Genomic DNA, 17,309 nt, shown 5'->3' with positions numbered 1-17,309 from the left:
CGCATCCACAACCCACAATCCACAAATCCCCATCCTTGCACACCCTCGTTGGCCAGGCCTAATTAGTTATGTGGTCGGCACTCTGCTCTATCCCAGAGCCCCAAATGGCAGCAGGTCATAAAACCTTAAGTGTTCCACCAGTCAGAGCTGTGCAACTGTGGCCATATATCCTCCAACACAGTCCAGGCTAGACTGAGTTGTATCAAAGCCCATCTCTCACAGGCCTACTGACATCCATGAAATCCCTTTATGGTATTTTCAAAGGCATTTCTGAGAGATTTTTGGCACTTTAGCTTTGCATCTCTGTTTTTTATGCTCCCTCAGGTAGGCAAATAGCCCGAGCTCATACAGAGACAGACTGACTCAAGCGTTAAACTCTTTCCCAAGGGAACAATGTCTGCACATACACACACGTATACAAGCACACATGCGCACACACAATTAACCCCAAATGCAAACATTGCTTTTGGTTGGTGAGCTGGATTACCATAGTTAGTTTGTTTCCTTGGCACCCAACACCCACCGTCCTGTCCTCAGTAGCCCTGGCGACGACAGACGGGTGTTTCCTGTGACACCATTTTGCTTAAGACAAAAGTTTTTGGTCTAGATGTGTGTATATGTGTATAGTGGATCATGGTAATTCCAACTAAGGAACTAACTTTTTAATTCTTACTAAAATAAAGAATAAGCTAGCATCATCTGTGAATGAAATAAATGTGAACTAAATGTGAGCTATCACAAAACATCTATCATTTATGTACAAGTAAAAATCACGAGGCCGAACAAAGAGCCTTGAGGAACCCCACAAGTAAACCTCATATTAATACATAAATACATATTTAATGACAATTATTTATTTGACTATATTTATATCTGTTTTATAGGTAGCTATTTCACCTCTCTAATACAATGTTATTGTACTATGTTACCTGCCTTGGGACTACAGATGTAAATTAGCATGTTCACATTGTGTATTTTGTACTGAAAAAAATGTTTTTCAAACTCCTGCACTTGTAAGTTGTGCTCAGTAGTAATACCTCCACAGTCCATAGCATCGTCTTTTTTTTCTACAGTAAATATTTTCTCCACAAACTCCACTGATACCAAGGTGCCCCTATTATCTCTAAAATCACATAACTGAATGAGTTGCGCATCATTAAACAGCATTTTAACCTCAGCAGATTTGATTGCTTATACTCTTTTAGTTTTAATGGTTTTAAGAGTCACTGGTGCCTTAACTAGTAAGTACTATTAGCATTATAGTGTTTTTCTGACTTTTATAAATCTGATCCACAAGTAACGTCACATATTTTCTGTATATTTACATCTCATGTACTTTTTACTTGAAATATTTTCAAATCCCTCAAATTCAGCACTCATTATGTGTGTTTTCTCCATTATTACCAAATAACATTGCAACTATTTTTCCACATAATTTTATTTGCACTTTATCATACAGCTTGAAATATTAAATTCTTTTTGTGTATCTGCCTACTTGTGTATGGTGTGTGTGTGTGTGTGTGTGTGTGTGTGTGTGTGTGTGTGTGTGTGTGTGTGTGTGTGTGTGTGTGCCTGCCCTGGTCAGCCAGCCCAGTGAGATTAATAGGGCTCAGTGTAATCAGGAGGTAATGGGAGGCTCATAGGCGTCTAGACAGTGTTCAGACCAAACCATAACTCCTACACCCAAAACACTGGGGAATTATAGCGGGGAAAGGACAAAAGTCAAAATGAAAAAGAAAAAGGTTATTTAATTTTAATCTTAACTGTATGCAGTTATTTTGATAGTAACATAATCTGCAGAGACAACACTAATAAAGAATGAGGCCAAATCATATGAACAATAGACATGAATGTGAAAGTGAGCACAGTGATTTACTGTGGAACAACAAGCGAATGTAAAAAATGTATTTTTATCACTCCCTTTACCTTCTGCGTATAAATTGAGAGGAAAGTAGAAATGTGGAGAGGAGTGTTGAGGGGTGGGGTAAGGAGAGGAACACACACAGCATATCATCAGGCTTTCAGCCACAACCTCCCAAACCACAGAAAAATAAATAAGCCAAGAGGGAAAAAAAACCTTCTGGGTCTGGAAAAAATGATCTCATGTTTAGTCATGTAGCTTTACAGGACAATACCCAGGACACAACTAAATATTTTATTATTATAATTTTATGACAAACTTGTCAAACTGCAGCACAGGGCTGAAGGTATCCCTGTAGGAAAGAGGGCAACCTAGAGAAAGAAAGAAGGAGAGGGAGAGATGAAAAGAAAGTGAAACCTGGGTGGCCAATACTGGTGATGATGTGTGCATTAGAGATGATTGCTGGAAAAGCACTTATAAAGTCATTGACAAGAAGATGAAAGAAACTCCCCTGATCAGTGAACCATCCACTGACTTTGGCAAGCAGGCTCATTTTGATTAGCAAAGACTACGTATGACAAATATGATTAACATTAAAAAGACAAAAGATCTTCCAGTAGTGAGTTTAGAGATCCGTGCTAAAGACAGCAGCTTTCTCTGAGCTCACGATGAACATCTTCATATTGAATAAGAGTTAGAGAGATGCCGCACTTGTCAAGAATAAAATTTCTTGAGTTGAAGGTATAATTTTGAAATTATGGCCACCGGTTTTTGAGGTAATCAGTGCAGCATATGGAATAAATTGTGCCACAGGTGCACTGTGGACTGTGAAGCACCTACATTATGTAATAACAACTATAAATGCTACAGCAATTGTACATGTCAGGGTCATGTGCTGTAGTGGGGTTTTTCCAAGTCTTGTAATTTTCCAAAACACCACCTCTGTAACTTTCGCTTCACTTTCATTTTGAAGCAGTATGGCAGATGTAAGCACATTCTTTAAAGGTGATATGCAAAGATGTATTTCCCAAGAACTTGCAAAGGATTTGGGAAGCCCTAGAAAGTCCCATTTCAGTTTACTGGATTCTAGGTATTTTCTGTGAAAAAGTTATCAATAGCTTAGAGTGTAGTCAATTTAATGATAAAGAAAGTTATGACTGAGTTTTTAAGGCTGTTCATCAAATTTATGATATGGTAGAAAGAAACAGTTCCAACACAGATCCACCTTACTTCTTGTTTCCAAAGCTTTCAACTTTCTTCCGCAGATGGTTTAGTTGTTAATTAGGTGCACTCAGTATGGAATTTGGTGGTCGTATATGGGGAGAGATGGCAATCCTTCTCTCTATCAGAATCCGTAGTGGAAGATCACAATATATGGTTGAAAACTTTACAAACAGCAAATAAGATGGACTTGTGTTGAGATTTTTTTTTCAATCAGGAGAGTTGTATTCTGTTCAGAGAAAAACTGAACATTGAAACATTTATTTTATTTTAATGCTCTTTGGCACCATGAATTGTTAATGTTATGTCAGTTATTTGAAATCCTCTAAAATTAAGCATTGAAGCTCCAGCCATCGATTCTAATCCAATACACTTTTAGCCAAATTCAATGAATCTCCTGAAAGTCTTCTAGTTATCCAATCTGTGTGTTCTGAAAAAAACAATCCAGTGTTCCTACACAGCCCTGGCTCTGTAAATGGGAAACAAACAAAGTGGCAGTGGCTCGGACAAGGGAAAAAAGAAGACATGCTGAACTCCACAACATGATTGCATTGTTGAGAAGGAGAGATGGCCGAGGAGCAGCCAAAAAGGACTAAGATTAGGCAAGGGCGAAGAGCCGCGTTAACATGGTTTAGGCTTTCCAACGGTGGAGAGCATGGGAAAGAACTGGGAATGGGAAAGGAATTCAGCCCTGGACTTATACGATGGGCTGTGGGGGGTGGAGATGGGGGTGATGCATGGGTTATGTCGGTGATAGCTGAAACTTGGTTGCGATTGTCAACATGCTCTCATGTGCACTCTGACAGGCACACAGAAAGTAACCTATGGTGGAGAGACCTCAGAGAGTTGAAAGGCATTAAGACAAATGCAGAGGTTGCTGTTTCTGCTTGACAGGTAGGTGACATTAGCAGGAGAGTTGTGAGTATCCCTATCAACTGCTTTGCTGTTGAGTTCAAATATTAGCAGTCTTTCTCCAGAATCATTTGCTCTTCATTTAAGTTCAGCCTAAGCATACATCTATGAGTGATCATTTTATTCCACACCAAGAGTAACAGTGAGGTTTAAGATTTTAAGAGGAAGAGGAAATTTATTGGGATGCCATTAAATGTAGTGACTACTTGTGAGGCTGCTGGTGTTGGGCTACTTCCAGCACTGCCAATGGTGACCAATCCAGCTGAGGAGCTAAACATTTAGTCATTCAAAAGTTTGTGTGTTTTTGTGAGAATTAGCAACGTTTTTCTCCAGCACTGTCCATATTTTCCAACTCTGTCCTAAGCAGTTCTGGCACTGTGGTGAGAAAGAAAAAAGCTTGATCTCTCTGGAACAGTCATGTGTAAACATATTTTACATAAATTATCTCAGTGTAAAGAGGAAAAAACACTGACTTAATAGATTATGACTTACTCAAACAAACCGAGACAAACACACTTAGAGTGAAATGGCAGGAGGACAAGTCTACAGTGCTGGAGTGCTTAAAGCATGCAACTCCTGTCTTCATCATCATTATCATCATCATCAAAGAGTTGTTGTCCCAGGAAAATCGAGCATGTCAACATACCCCACAGCTGAGAATATGACACTTTAAGCAAATGAAACATGGCACCTTTAAAATACACAGTAAAGAGTGGGTGACCTTTCAAAAAATAAACACAGACATTACTCAGACAGAATGCGGGGGGTGGGAGTGGAGGTGGGTTGAGGCAAGGTGCTGACATGCGGGTAAGGCTAGGTGGGGGACCCATGCCATGCAAGGAGATTCTTAGTGTGGTGGTGGAGAGTGGGAGCTAAGAGGTTGGATTAAGAGATGGAGGGTAATTCGGAAAGGAGGAGCTGAGGGCACGCAGCGTTTTGGCCTGTGGGAGGTGTAGATTTAGAGGAAGAGGGGGGTGGTGGTGGGGGGTGTATATATGATGTGGTATTGGGGTTTATCCAACGTCTGCATGCACGCACATGCACACATGCATGAACCTTACCTTTCACTGGCCACCCAGCTGTGTAAACACCCGGTGACTGAGTGTTAGCTAAAGTGCCAAGCCAATCAGAGGGCGAGATGTAGAGGGAGGTGGGACAAGTGAACCAATGAGTCAGCTTCTGGGTGTAGAGAGAAACACTGAGAGAGTCAGAGTGACACAATGAATAAGAGGCAGATAGGTCAGGAGTTAAACTCATCTCCCTTACTCCCACTGTCTCTCACTTCTCTGCCTGTGTCTCCCTCCCTCTCTCAAATTTTCAAATTCAAACTCCATATATGTGTAATATATATGTATAAAATAGAACACAAAAGTTCTCTTTACCATCCGTCTGCGCTGTCAGTTTCGGCTGTGGCATCATATTTCTCTCCCTACTTTGAGCTGAGTGACATAACGTAAACTTTACTTTCATAATTTGCAAAACAGAGAGGAAGTGAAGGATATATCATGTCTGATCGGTGAGTGGAGAAAACAAGCAATAGAAAATGAGGGAGGTGGAGAGGAGGAGACAAATTCAAGGAGAGAGAAAGAAGCTGAGAAAGAAACAGAAAGAGAGAAAAGTGTCCAGTTTCAGATTTACAGTGGTAGTGGGAGAGATTTGGCTGTGTTCTTATAGCACACTGAGGACAGAGCCAGAGGAGGAGTAGGAAGACAGATTTACATGGTGAGAACAGCTCTGGCTGCTCTGGAGTAGCGCACTGGACACATACTGTTCTCCAGTGATCTCTATATTAAAAAAACTACTTCAGTGTAACTACACAATACTAACATATTAATCCATACTTCTTTTTTTTTTTCACACTCAATCCTCATGCGAAATGAATGAAATCATGATACCCAAAACACACGACTCAAGGTCTGTTCTTCCCAGGCCATCTGTTCAAGTTTTACTGTGGTATTGATATATGGACCTAATATCCAAGAGGGATTATAAGTCAAGATGGTCTTTATGTTATGTGCTATAAGATAAGTCAATTTATGAACTGAAGTGCCAGGCTGCATTTGAGTATTTTAGGTAGATTCACTCTAGATTCATTGTAGATTCACTTAGCATAAGTTATAAAATGAATCTTACTTTTCATACTTGTAGACTCTCTGTTATCCATAACAACATAAAAAATTAAAACTACAACCCCTCTTGGCCAAAAATATGCAGTTTTTATTGGCCACATTAGCGGCATGACTCTAGGGATGTCAATGTCTGTCTGTTATTCCATGACTATGGTCCAGACTGAAATACCTAACCAGTCAAGGATTCTGATTAAATTTCATGGTCCCCAGAGGATGAATAATGATTTTGGTGGGTGATTCGCCAACTTTTCTTTTCTAGCGCCACCTGGCAGGTCAAAGTTTTAACCTTTCCAGGGAAAAAACTAAAGATTGACAACATGGAGTGGCATGGAGTGAATTTTGTACTGAAATTCATGGTTCCCAGAGGATGACCGTCTGACTTTGGTGAGCCTCTGACATTTCTTTTAATGCCATCATGAGGTTAACATTTGTGGTTTTGAGTGAAATGTCTGTGTAAGTGCGGGAGTTTGGCACAAAACTGTAATAACTTGGTGATCCCCTTAATTTCTATCTTGCACCATCATCAGATAAAAGGTTTAATTTGTCCAATGCTACAAGTTTAAGATCAAATAGATGGAAAACTAATAAGAACACTAGCAGCTTCAGCTTTACATGGTGTTTAGGTTAATTAAAAAATTTTAGCATGCTAACACTCTAAACTAAGATGATGAGCATGGTAAAAATTCTGCCTGCTAAACATCAGCATGTCATTGTAATTGTGAGCATGTTAGCATTTAGCCAAAAGCTCTGTCGGGCCTCACAGATCTTGGTTACAAAGGGGGGAAATCCACTTGACTGAGTTGAACATCCAGACTTCTTGACAGGGTTTGGGTTCAACGCTGAGGTTGTATCTGTCAGACATTCACTGTTTACTTCCATAAACATTTAGTCACACCACAAGCTATCATTAATTTCACTCTGTGTAACCAGTAATAACAGAGCAGAGCAGGAAATGTGCCATTATGAGTGTCTGTGTGAAGGTCTGTCCTGTGTGTTTCCACTCAGACAAAACTAGGATAAAGCCCTGAAGGTGTAGGTGTGTGTGTGTGTGTGTGTGTGTGTGTGTGTGTGTGTGTGTGTGTGTGTGTGTGTCTCTCTCTCTGTGTGTGTTTGTGTGCCTCTTTTGGGGTTTTACTCCTTATTTAAGACCAATATTTACCCAGCAGCCCCAGGGTGAGATTACCTCATATTCTCCCGCCCAGCTGTGCTTTCTCAGTGTTTCCACGACAACCGGCGGAATGTCCCATCATGTTTATCTGCCCGCCAGGGAAACAGAGAGGAGAGAGGAAGAAGAAGCGGCGGAGGGAGATGGAGAAGATACACTTAAGTTGGAGTGTGTATAGAAGACAGACACTCACACTCTTGTGTATATGGAATAATCACACAGGAATGCAAAAGGAACTTCAGTAGGGTAAAAAGACACAGGCTCACTGTTGGTAACTGATGTGTTCACACGGATTGGAGCACAATCAACAAGCAACAGGAAGTTGATCAACACTACCACAAGACAACTGTCAAGAGGCTGGGTACTAGTAACAGCTCTCAAATACTAATGGCAAGTTCTGATGTAGTTTGGTTCAGTTTACTTTCTATGCATGATGACTAATTAGAACTTGTGGTAACAATTTATTTCAAAAGTGCCTATTTAGCATTTATAAGCAGTAAGCAAACACATTATGGTTTATAAAACATTACAGTTTTGTAAGCAAATACAATGGAATTTTAAGTTCATTAATATCTCATATGTAGCTTCCATAACTAATTAACAATAAAGTTAATGAATGCTTGATACCATAGCTATAATGAGATGCAGTTATTGACAGCAATAAACACTAAAAAATATTCTGCGATTTGGCCACATTATTATATCCTGTGCCTTTCCTACTGTGATAATTAAAAATATAAACTAACGCATAGAACACTATAAGGATGTATTTAGATTTTCACTGCGATAGAATATAGTGGCATATCAACCAAGTTGATCACAATATGAACAGAACTTCATTCAAAACAGCAAATCTCTCAAAAGCTCTAGAGAGGCTGTACTGGGATTGAATGTAACCTCTGACCTCCCAGAGGGGACAAACCAAAGGAGACCTGATCCTCAGGGATCAGTCACTTACTGTTCCTAGTTTTAGTTCAGTAAAGCTTGAAGTTTGAATTTTTTATGGTATTTGGAACAATTCGTCATCATGAGTGGGCTTTAAAACCACCAGCACTACTCTGGCTGAATTCAGCAACTTTTAGAGCAGAACACTCTCTCCTCCTTTAACCACAAAAGTTGAGTTGCCCTTGAGTAAACTGTTTAACCCGAAAGCACCTAAACCTCAGAAGAAAATTTCTGCTCTGGACATTTCCTGTGTCTGAATTTGTGTATGAAATGTAAACTGTTCTGCTGCCTACTCAATCATTAAGTAGCCTAAATCAATGTTTGTGTTCTTACTCAAACTGCTTAATTAAAGTATTATTAGATTAAATCTGAAAAACTCTACTGGGTTTAAAAAAAAAAGGAGGAAATTCTATTTGGCAAGTCAAATGTGGAATTGGTGTCCGTCCACATAACCTCAACAGCAGATGAAAAATTTTCAAATAACCTTTGTGTCCAAGAGGACTACCCACACTGTAATAGTGTGTTTGGACACAGCACCAAAATAGATCTGCATGTGCTTCTACATTGTTCAGATTGGCTCAGTGATCAGTCGGAGCCAATCAGTGCAGGTTATCTAAGGAAACGTGCAGTATACAGCTCGTAACAGCTGAGATGGACACAACTTTCCTCCAAATTGACCTATTACACAAACCAAGCTTGTGAAGTGAATGGGGAAATTGTGTATCAATTTTTGCCATTGTTGGTTTTCAGAAAAGAATGAACAATGAGAACAGATGCATGGGTTTGTAAAGTTTCAGCAAAACTGAAAGCAAATTGAAATGATCAGAGTCAAAATGTTTTCCCATCTTTATCACCACTATTATCATCTGTTATCAATTTTAAAAAAAACTGTGTTACAGATGCAGAGCACTTTATAATGACCAAGCACTCTCAAAGTGTTGAAGCCCACAGTTACACCAGTGGCCCTCTCAGCAGTCCCTGCAGTGTGGACACTGTCTTTCCATGGGAACGGACAGTTAGGCTATTTGCTTTAATTTGCAACAGAAAAGCTTGTGGTGTATAGTGACTGTTAGGGAATGTTCTATTTGGTCTTCCCCTGGCCTGTTTAAGTGATAAAAGTGTCATTATTTAGCCTCTGAAGCAGAGGGGAGAGTGCAAATAAGACTGTATGACCCTCTGTCAAGAGCCTCCGTTCTTCAGAAGCTCATTAAGGGCCTCCAGGACAGCACATCAATTGGCAGGGCCCTCCGGTTTCCTCTCTGCCTTTTTAAGCTTCTCTCCTCAGATTCAACCCACTCTTCGGCCGACTAACGGCAGAAATGGACTCAGTTTGGAGCTAAAGGGGACATGAAAGGAAAGATGTGGCACTGTGAAGTGGCATAAGCCACTTATTAAAACAGCAGGAAAAGTCCTTGGATTTGAGCCAAATAGGATCTCACCCTGTTGGGCTCTGACCGGATTTGGGGAAGTTTGTGTTCACTTTTTGAGATGCTCTCCTGCTTTGGTCTCAGTGTCTGGTGAATGATTTTAGACAGTCCTGAAAGCTTTGATTGGCGTCAGTTGTTGCGCTTGACTGAACAGCAGACCCATAAAAGTGACACAGGCTATTTTCTATGAGACTGCAGTTGGGGACTGAATATGGAGCTGCAAGGCCGCTTAGTGGACTCCACCTTAATAAATTTTGTCAATGACATGAACCTGATAGAGTTTCCACAAAAGTACACTCTGGGACCGAAACAGCAGGTGGATAATACCCCACCCAGTCCGAACAACCAGACGCGGCTAAACGACTCAGCCTGGAGCAGGGGGCTGGATAACGGCGTGAACACTGCCGAGCTGCGGGCCGAGCATCTGGTGATGGGTCCACCGAGGTACTACACCTGCGGGGCCCACGGCCACACCAAGTCCAAACGGAGGAGGATCATCACCGTGGTCCAGCGACAGGCGGCCAACGTGCGAGAAAGAAAGCGGATGTTTAGCCTGAATGAGGCGTTTGATGAACTGAGGAGGAAAGTTCCTACATTCGCCTACGAGAAGAGGCTGTCCCGTATCGAGACACTGCGCCTAGCCATCGTCTATATCTCCTTCATGACCGACCTGCTGGAAAACACCTGAGATAGAATATTAACTTTATTCCATGGAGACTGGACCAGACTTCCTTACCAATGTATATTAATATTATAGCCACAGCAAACTTAAAAATATATCTGAGACTATAGCCGACAGATTTTTATTGCAACATTTCCAAAGAGCATTTTCCGAGATGGAAGCTATATCAGTGGCAACATGATGTTATTACCTTTATTAAATTATTAGACTGACATAAACAAACCAAGAACATTTTACCCAAATATTTCATTTAATTTATGTGACTTATTGTTGTTTAAAAATAAACTTACAGCCTATGGTAATGTATGTGTTCTTTGCGCTCCGATGCAATGATAAAGAAAGGAACATAAAATTTAATTCAGACTCATTTTGACCAAATTTGTAGGATTACAAGGTCGCAGACGTTATGGGCTATTACAACTTTTTTAATGGGGGTGCTATGCAACAGTGAAATTGCAGGTGTGTTTTTTTCAGCACCTTGGAGAGCAACACAGCCGCTCGCTTCACCTGGTCCGTCACAGACCATGAACAGGTGAGACTGCGTGTGGCTTCCCTCAAACAGAACATGAGCAGATACGAAGGATCTACTGGCCCTAAAAAGCCTTAAAATGAGGCGGATTTGAAAAGCAAATCCAGGGCTCACGGCATGACGCTGGGTATTATCTTTGGCACCGAGGTGTAAATTGGCTCAGTGATATGATGAGAGAGGTGGGACAAGATCCGGAGAGGTAAAGTGAGGAACAGATTCCCAAAGACAGGGACATTTAGACCAGGGGGATTCAGATCCCGAAAGGCGTTTGAACCATGTGTCTTCTAATAAAAGGGGTGTCCTCGTGTCACCCTGATCATCAGATGTGAGGCCTCCAGGTGTGTAATTCACAACGCAGACCACCCTCATAAGTTGCCTGATATAGTTTCATCCACATGTAGAGGTATTTCTGTTGGATTTTGATATTAGGCCTAGGCTATATCGCGGTAGGCCCCAGAGCTGGGTGGTCATGTGTGCGTGTTTAGGCTCTGAGCGCCCCCCCCCCCCCCCCCCCCCCCCCCCCCCCTCCCTCCCGCCTCCCCAGTCCATCTTCATCACCTCCAGTGTTTGCCTTGTGCGCTCCAGCCGTACACCGCCTTTAGCGACCCGCTGTGCGCACGGATCCGCCCTGAGAGCTCCCTGGGACGGCCCGTCTTTTAAATCTGAGCCGCAGTGTCGAGATCCCTGCGGGAGCCAGACCAATTTAAGCGCATACCTCAACGCGGGGCCGCTGACGGGAAAATAAACACCTCGCTCTGCTTATACGAGCAAAGACCTCCTGCTGTGACAACCTCCTGTGTTTCAGTAGGTCTGATATTTTTCACCGCCACCACTGCTCCCAACTCGGACAGTGTCCGGACCTGAACTAGGAGACTTGAGGCCTACGACAGACAACAGGCTTGTCGAGGAATTTCTGTTTGTCTTTGATTTGTTTGCAATAGGAAGCAATATAAAGTCCACATTTGCTTATGTATGGAACAGCAACTTTAAAAAAGGACTTGAAAATGATACAAAAATGGCAAAATGAGTCTTAACATGGTCTCATTTATTGTCAAGGTTCATTTTATAGACTTTCAAAAGCATTGTTCTGTTTAATTCAGCCTACAGTAATTTCAAGTTAGTAGTGAGTGGGTGTTAGAAAAAAAACAGCATTACGCATTTGGGGCAGAAATAAATTGGGGTGGGGGAAAAAAAACTCATCCTTAAAAGTGGGACCGCTTAGCCTTTGCAAAAATTTACACCTATGATTCAATAACACCGCCCCAATACTACACCCCCTTCAATCTTGTGTAAAAAGGAGCCTGCATGTCTTAAACTCTATTCCTAATATTATAGCTAGTCCTCTCCTTCTCCTGCAGTATTATGTTACACCCCTCCTCACCCAATCACAGCGCTCCCCAAAATCCTCCTGCCCGCTCCTATAAGAGCCCCGGTCGTCCCAGTCTGGCAGCCACCTCTCCCTCTCCGTGGCGCACGAGATTTACCGTAATACCAACCCACACCCCACTGCAGGCCACACTCCTCATTACCTGTCCTGTTTGTTGATGTTGTAACCAGTTCAGGGGATTCGGGTCAGGGGTTATAACGGTCCTTAAAGACCACAGAAAAGTTTTGGAAAAGACGATGCGGGAAGAGGACTCCTCCCCAATGGACAGTGCGGGGAACAGTGAGGAGGAGACCGATCGTCAGCTGCCGCGGAGAGGCGCGAGGAAGCGGCGGGCGGCACGAAGGAACACGGACGCAGAGGAGGACGAGGAGGAGGAGGAGGAGGGAGACGTGGAGATTCCGAGCTCCGGGAAGAAGAAATGCAGAAAGAGCTGCGATGGTGGAGGCGGGAGCGCCGGGAGCACCGGGAGCGGTGACAGCGAGGCCAGCAGCAGCCCCGCGCGCTCCTTCGATGACCTACAGACGCAGCGCGTGATGGCCAACATCCGCGAGCGGCAACGGACACAGTCTCTCAACGAGGCATTCACGTCGTTACGTAAGATCATTCCCACCCTCCCGTCGGACAAACTCAGCAAGATCCAGACGCTGAAGCTGGCGGCCCGGTACATCGACTTCCTGTGCCAAGTTCTCCAGAGCGACGAGCTGGACGCGCGAGGAACCAGCTGCAGCTACGTGGCGCACGAGCGCCTGAGCTACGCGTTCTCGGTCTGGAGGATGGGGGGCGCGTGGTCCCTGTCTACTACGTCCCACTAGCAGGGCTGCTGCGGATGGGACAGCACGGTAGGCTGGGCTCCTTTCACTTTTCATCCTGCAGGGAGACAAGCTGTGCCAAAAATGGTCATTGGCGCATTTTACGCACCGCACCCACATGAAAAAATCAAAGCTAATGTTCCAATAGTTATAGTCTACTTTGGCTGCAATATTTGTATGACATTCGCCCAAAACTCCCGTACAATTCATTAAGCCTGTTTTATTTTGGTTATGAAATTAGTGAAAATCTCGGTAGAGGGAAGCCAACAAAAAGGAAATTACGCACATTGTATGTAAAAAGAAGCCTTAAAATGTGGAATTCACACATCACGCTATGTAGTAGTTATTTGCAACTGATGTCTAGAATGGGGGTTTTACAGAGGAAATATGCTGTTTGTTCTGAAAATATAGATTTAGCCTATGTTTATATTGCTTTCCCCATAGGTCACAACCAGGTTACTCTGCACTTACACAAATGCTTTAAGAGATAGTTCTACAATGGATTCATTTCTATCTCTACGATATTTCTTAACCAAATGAATAATGTTTTTTCACAGGTTATCCAGACTGTGGAACCGGTGGATCAGGCCAACCCTTCAGATAGACTGACACAGGCCAAAACGCAGCTGAGGCCCAGGCACAGCCGCTGTGCATCAGGCCTGAGAGGAGAGCGGGCTTTTCATATTTCCCTCTTCCCTTTGCATGGACTATAATGTTTGCAAGGGAGCACTTAGGACAGACATGATGGATATGAAGAAATAGAGAGACCACTGCGACGATGAATGTTGTAAAAAAACGAAAATGAGCTCTGAGGGACTGCTCTGTTTTGAAATATGAGTGAAAAATGAACAATTCATTCCACATTTCCTGTGACAATGTTTCACAGCAAATTACATATTTTGTATTTATTTTTGTACACAGGTTCGAAATTCCTTTTCCCCTCTCAAATAAAAGTTATTTATTTTTGGGATATCACAGAATGCTGAATGGATCTGGAGTCTGCGCATTTTGAATGTTGTAAATATTTGGCAATATATTGAATAAAAAAAATGAAGGTATCTTTCATTCTTCTCAGTTGTTTTGATCATTAGACTTTAAGTTCTAAAACAAGAGGCTGAAGGCATCAGGGTAGAGTTGTTTTTAATACCTGATATTTTTTGAAACACTCTCTTCCCATAGTCTCAGTGCTTTAAGTCTATGCAGATAGTTTATTTTCATTTGTTGTTGCTGAATCCCCAGTCAACTAAACCACAGTGAAGGGGGACAAAAGAAAACATCTCATACCCGTGGCTTATTCTGTAGTGATTTCTAGAGCTCAGGGATCTGGGAAAGCCATAATTAGTTGGTGGTCTGTTTGAACAGGGTGAATGTGGAGCTGTGGGAGGCATGCATGATATTCCCAGATGTCCTCTGAGCCACAGGTCAGCATGGGAGTCTCCTGCAGGTGCTACAGCAGCTACCCCAAGTCAGATAAAAGTGGTGGATATGGGTCATAATGCAAGTTAGATTGTGTGATTATATATATGCCTAATTGTAATTCTGATTTTTAAAAAAGAACCTGTTAACTACATATAAACATCACAGAAGAAAACATAACTTAAAACTGCAACACCATGGGAAGACAAAAATAATCTTAGAAAGTATAAATGATGATGTATAAATGACTCAAAACTGGCTCTGCACAGTGGGATTTTAATGCAAACGTTGTATAAAACCTTTTATACTGTTATCAAATACTGTTTGGATATTCCACAGATGTAGTTTCAGTCAAATGAAACAAAAACTCACCATTTCCCAGAAACCCGAAGTATTGATAAAAAATTAGACAAATAAAATGATATGTTAATTAGGGACATTAATGGTTGTTTGGACATCACTGCTTTGTTTATTAGAGGCCCATGGATCAACCTGCAGAAAATATCTCAATAACAGGCTATATAAAGTACAAATATCAAATAAATATCTATGTTAAAATATATCATTAGATGTGCACAGGCAAGGTGGGACTAGATTAGACTAGGACTAGATAGGACCTACATTGCTTTTACAATCCTATATTCCATTTTCTCAAATATTTGTATGTCACTGAAACAATGTAAAGATCCTGGAGGAATATTGTTTTACTGTACCACTATTGTAATATTAGTTGAGCAATCAGAGACGAAAGATAATAAATTAAACACAAACTCACTGTAGTACGTTCCAGTGCTCTCCGTAGGCTTGTTGAGGGATGATCATAGGGGCATTACTGTGTTTTTGTATCACAGGTTGCGTGCGGAAGGTAAAGCCATCAGCTCTGACCCCGAGGCCCCTCACCAGCCACCGGGGGGAATCGATTCCCACCCTTAGATCACCATGGCAGTGTTATCTTAAACTTGAGGCTGTTGCTCTGACACGGAGGAATGTCACCTCTGAGGCTCTGAAACACACACACACACACACACACACTTATATAGGTTGTACACACACATAGGGAGATTTCTCACGCCTACCAAACAGGGAAATACATTCCACAGACAGAGAAAGAAAGACAGCAAGGGGGAAGAGGGCTCCTGCAACTCAGCTCCTACCCCGCTTTGATGTTTGAAGGTAACGGGATGGCCGCTTGTTATCAGTGTGAAGGCATCTGGTTCTCTGGATTTAAGTGTGCTATGATTTATAGACTCTTTGATGACTGACACTCACACTCCAACTCTCTCCCGCTCATTAATCACAGTTTCTATCTGCCTGCTTTGGGCTGGTAGAGTCCTATGACAAATCTAAATGTCAAGGGTGCAGGCCTGTGTGTGTTTTAATAACGCAAGGACAAGTAAATCTTAGTGAAAATGGATTTCTCATTCCTCTACATCGACAGTAGGCTCAGGTTGTAGTTTGTCTGGTTGTTTAAACACTCCAGCAAAGGTCTACCTGTATTTTTTTTCTTCCTTTAGCTTTGTGTCTCCTTCACTTCCATCTCTGTCTGAAATTCCCCATTACTGGGTAACAGGCCCTGGTTTATATTAACCCTCAACACCACAAAAAGACAAGGGGGGGAGAGGAAGTCGGGCTGAGACAGAGACACACACGCACACACACAGGGAGAGAGACTAGATTTACATGTCTGGTTTTCGTTAGTGCTAATTATCTGTGTTTCATCTCCACCTGAAGCATTTGGTGAGTGTGTGTATATGCAAGCGTGTACATATGTGTTGAGCATGATTGTGTTTACCTGTGTTTCTATGTGTGCACTTTTATTTGTGGTCGGCTGCTTTGGACCCATGCATATCAAATCAAGATCACCACACCTGAGAACATTCTCTGAACTGAACTGAAATCTGCTCCCAAAACTGCGCTCAGACCCCCAGCCTCCACCCATCACTGGTGGAATAAACTTTAAAGAGTGAACAGGCTGTGCATAAAATGTAGACACTGATTTCTTGTTGGCTTATGGCAACAACATTAGGATTTATTACAGGGAACGTAAATGTTTATGTTTACATCATTTTGAATGTCTTTGAAAACCATATAGGTGTCAGGCTGAGAAACCGGGGTGGGGTTGAGGGTTGGGTCCACCTGATCAGTCTGATGTGATGCTGTATTAGTTACTGAACAATATATACTTATCATGAAAGACTAACATTTTGCAGCCAGTGAGTTTATGTAACTGATTGTATAACGTCATGTGTGGAAGAGGAGGGAGCTTTCCTAAGTCAGAAAAATAACCCTGATCACGGTTATCTCAGTTTGGGCTTGAGACACAGTTCTTAAGAGTAAGTCATTAAAAACTGTGGAGGCGGGTTTGAAAGAATTAGACATTTGGGAGGCAGTGGGGTCTAGTGAAAGACCAGAATGGAGCTGAGTAGCATTATGGAAATTGTAGGATCCAGCCCATATCTGGGACAAGACGTCAGGATATCTTGGTGTCTGCTGCATCAATTTTCACCAACTGAAAAAAAAAAAATGTCTCTTGTGAATCCCTCAACTTTATGGAAATGACTGGATTACCCCTCCAGTGACACATCTGAATGTATTTCATTCCTCTGTACCTGAAGAAACACCTGTTTGGACTCCTTCTCTGAAATAATAATTATTAGTATGATGGGCAGTAATGCTTTATAATGTCAAGTCTCTATAAAAGTAAGCAAGAACAGAGTGAAAGAGAACTGCAGCCTAGTAACATAATGAAGACACACACAGGCATCCACACACACACATTCCCTGAGGTCGGTGCCAACTGCACCCATCATTCTTGACCTGTGACCT

The 17,309-nt window shown here is 42.1% G+C and overlaps 2 protein-coding genes across 2 annotated transcripts; both read left to right on the top strand.

Moving 5' to 3' along the window:
* The first annotated feature begins 9,871 nt into the window (after positions 1–9,871).
* LOC111656908 (transcription factor ATOH7) lies at positions 9,872–10,388 on the top strand. Its single transcript, XM_023408812.1, has one exon. The coding sequence runs from the start codon at positions 9,872–9,874 to the stop codon at positions 10,346–10,348; it is 477 nt and encodes a 158-aa protein (XP_023264580.1). The 3' UTR covers positions 10,349–10,388.
* Positions 10,389–12,249: 1,861 nt separating this feature from the next.
* On the top strand, positions 12,250–14,132 carry twist1a (twist family bHLH transcription factor 1a). Its single transcript, XM_023408824.2, has 2 exons — positions 12,250–13,097; positions 13,625–14,132. Exon 1 carries the CDS (start codon positions 12,495–12,497, stop codon positions 13,068–13,070), a length of 576 nt encoding a protein of 191 aa, XP_023264592.1. The 5' UTR covers positions 12,250–12,494; the 3' UTR covers positions 13,071–13,097; positions 13,625–14,132.
* Positions 14,133–17,309: the final 3,177 nt, after the last annotated feature.

The sequence above is a fragment of the Seriola lalandi genome, unplaced genomic scaffold, assembly GCF_002814215.2.
Source record: "Seriola lalandi dorsalis isolate HSWRI2012SDOR001 ecotype SW California unplaced genomic scaffold, Sedor1 jcf7180002054374, whole genome shotgun sequence".
Lineage (NCBI taxonomy): Eukaryota > Metazoa > Chordata > Actinopteri > Carangiformes > Carangidae > Seriola > Seriola lalandi.
Note: the sequence above shows the minus strand (reverse complement) of the source record. Positions and strands in the feature narration are given on the sequence as shown.

What these genes read in the sequence shown, in the direction of transcription:
- LOC111656908 (XM_023408812.1), top strand. Translation starts at nt 9,872, where the DNA reads ATGGAGCTGCAAGGCCGCTTAGTGGACTCCACCTTAATAAATTTTGTC.
- twist1a (XM_023408824.2), top strand. Translation starts at nt 12,495, where the DNA reads ATGCGGGAAGAGGACTCCTCCCCAATGGACAGTGCGGGGAACAGTGAG.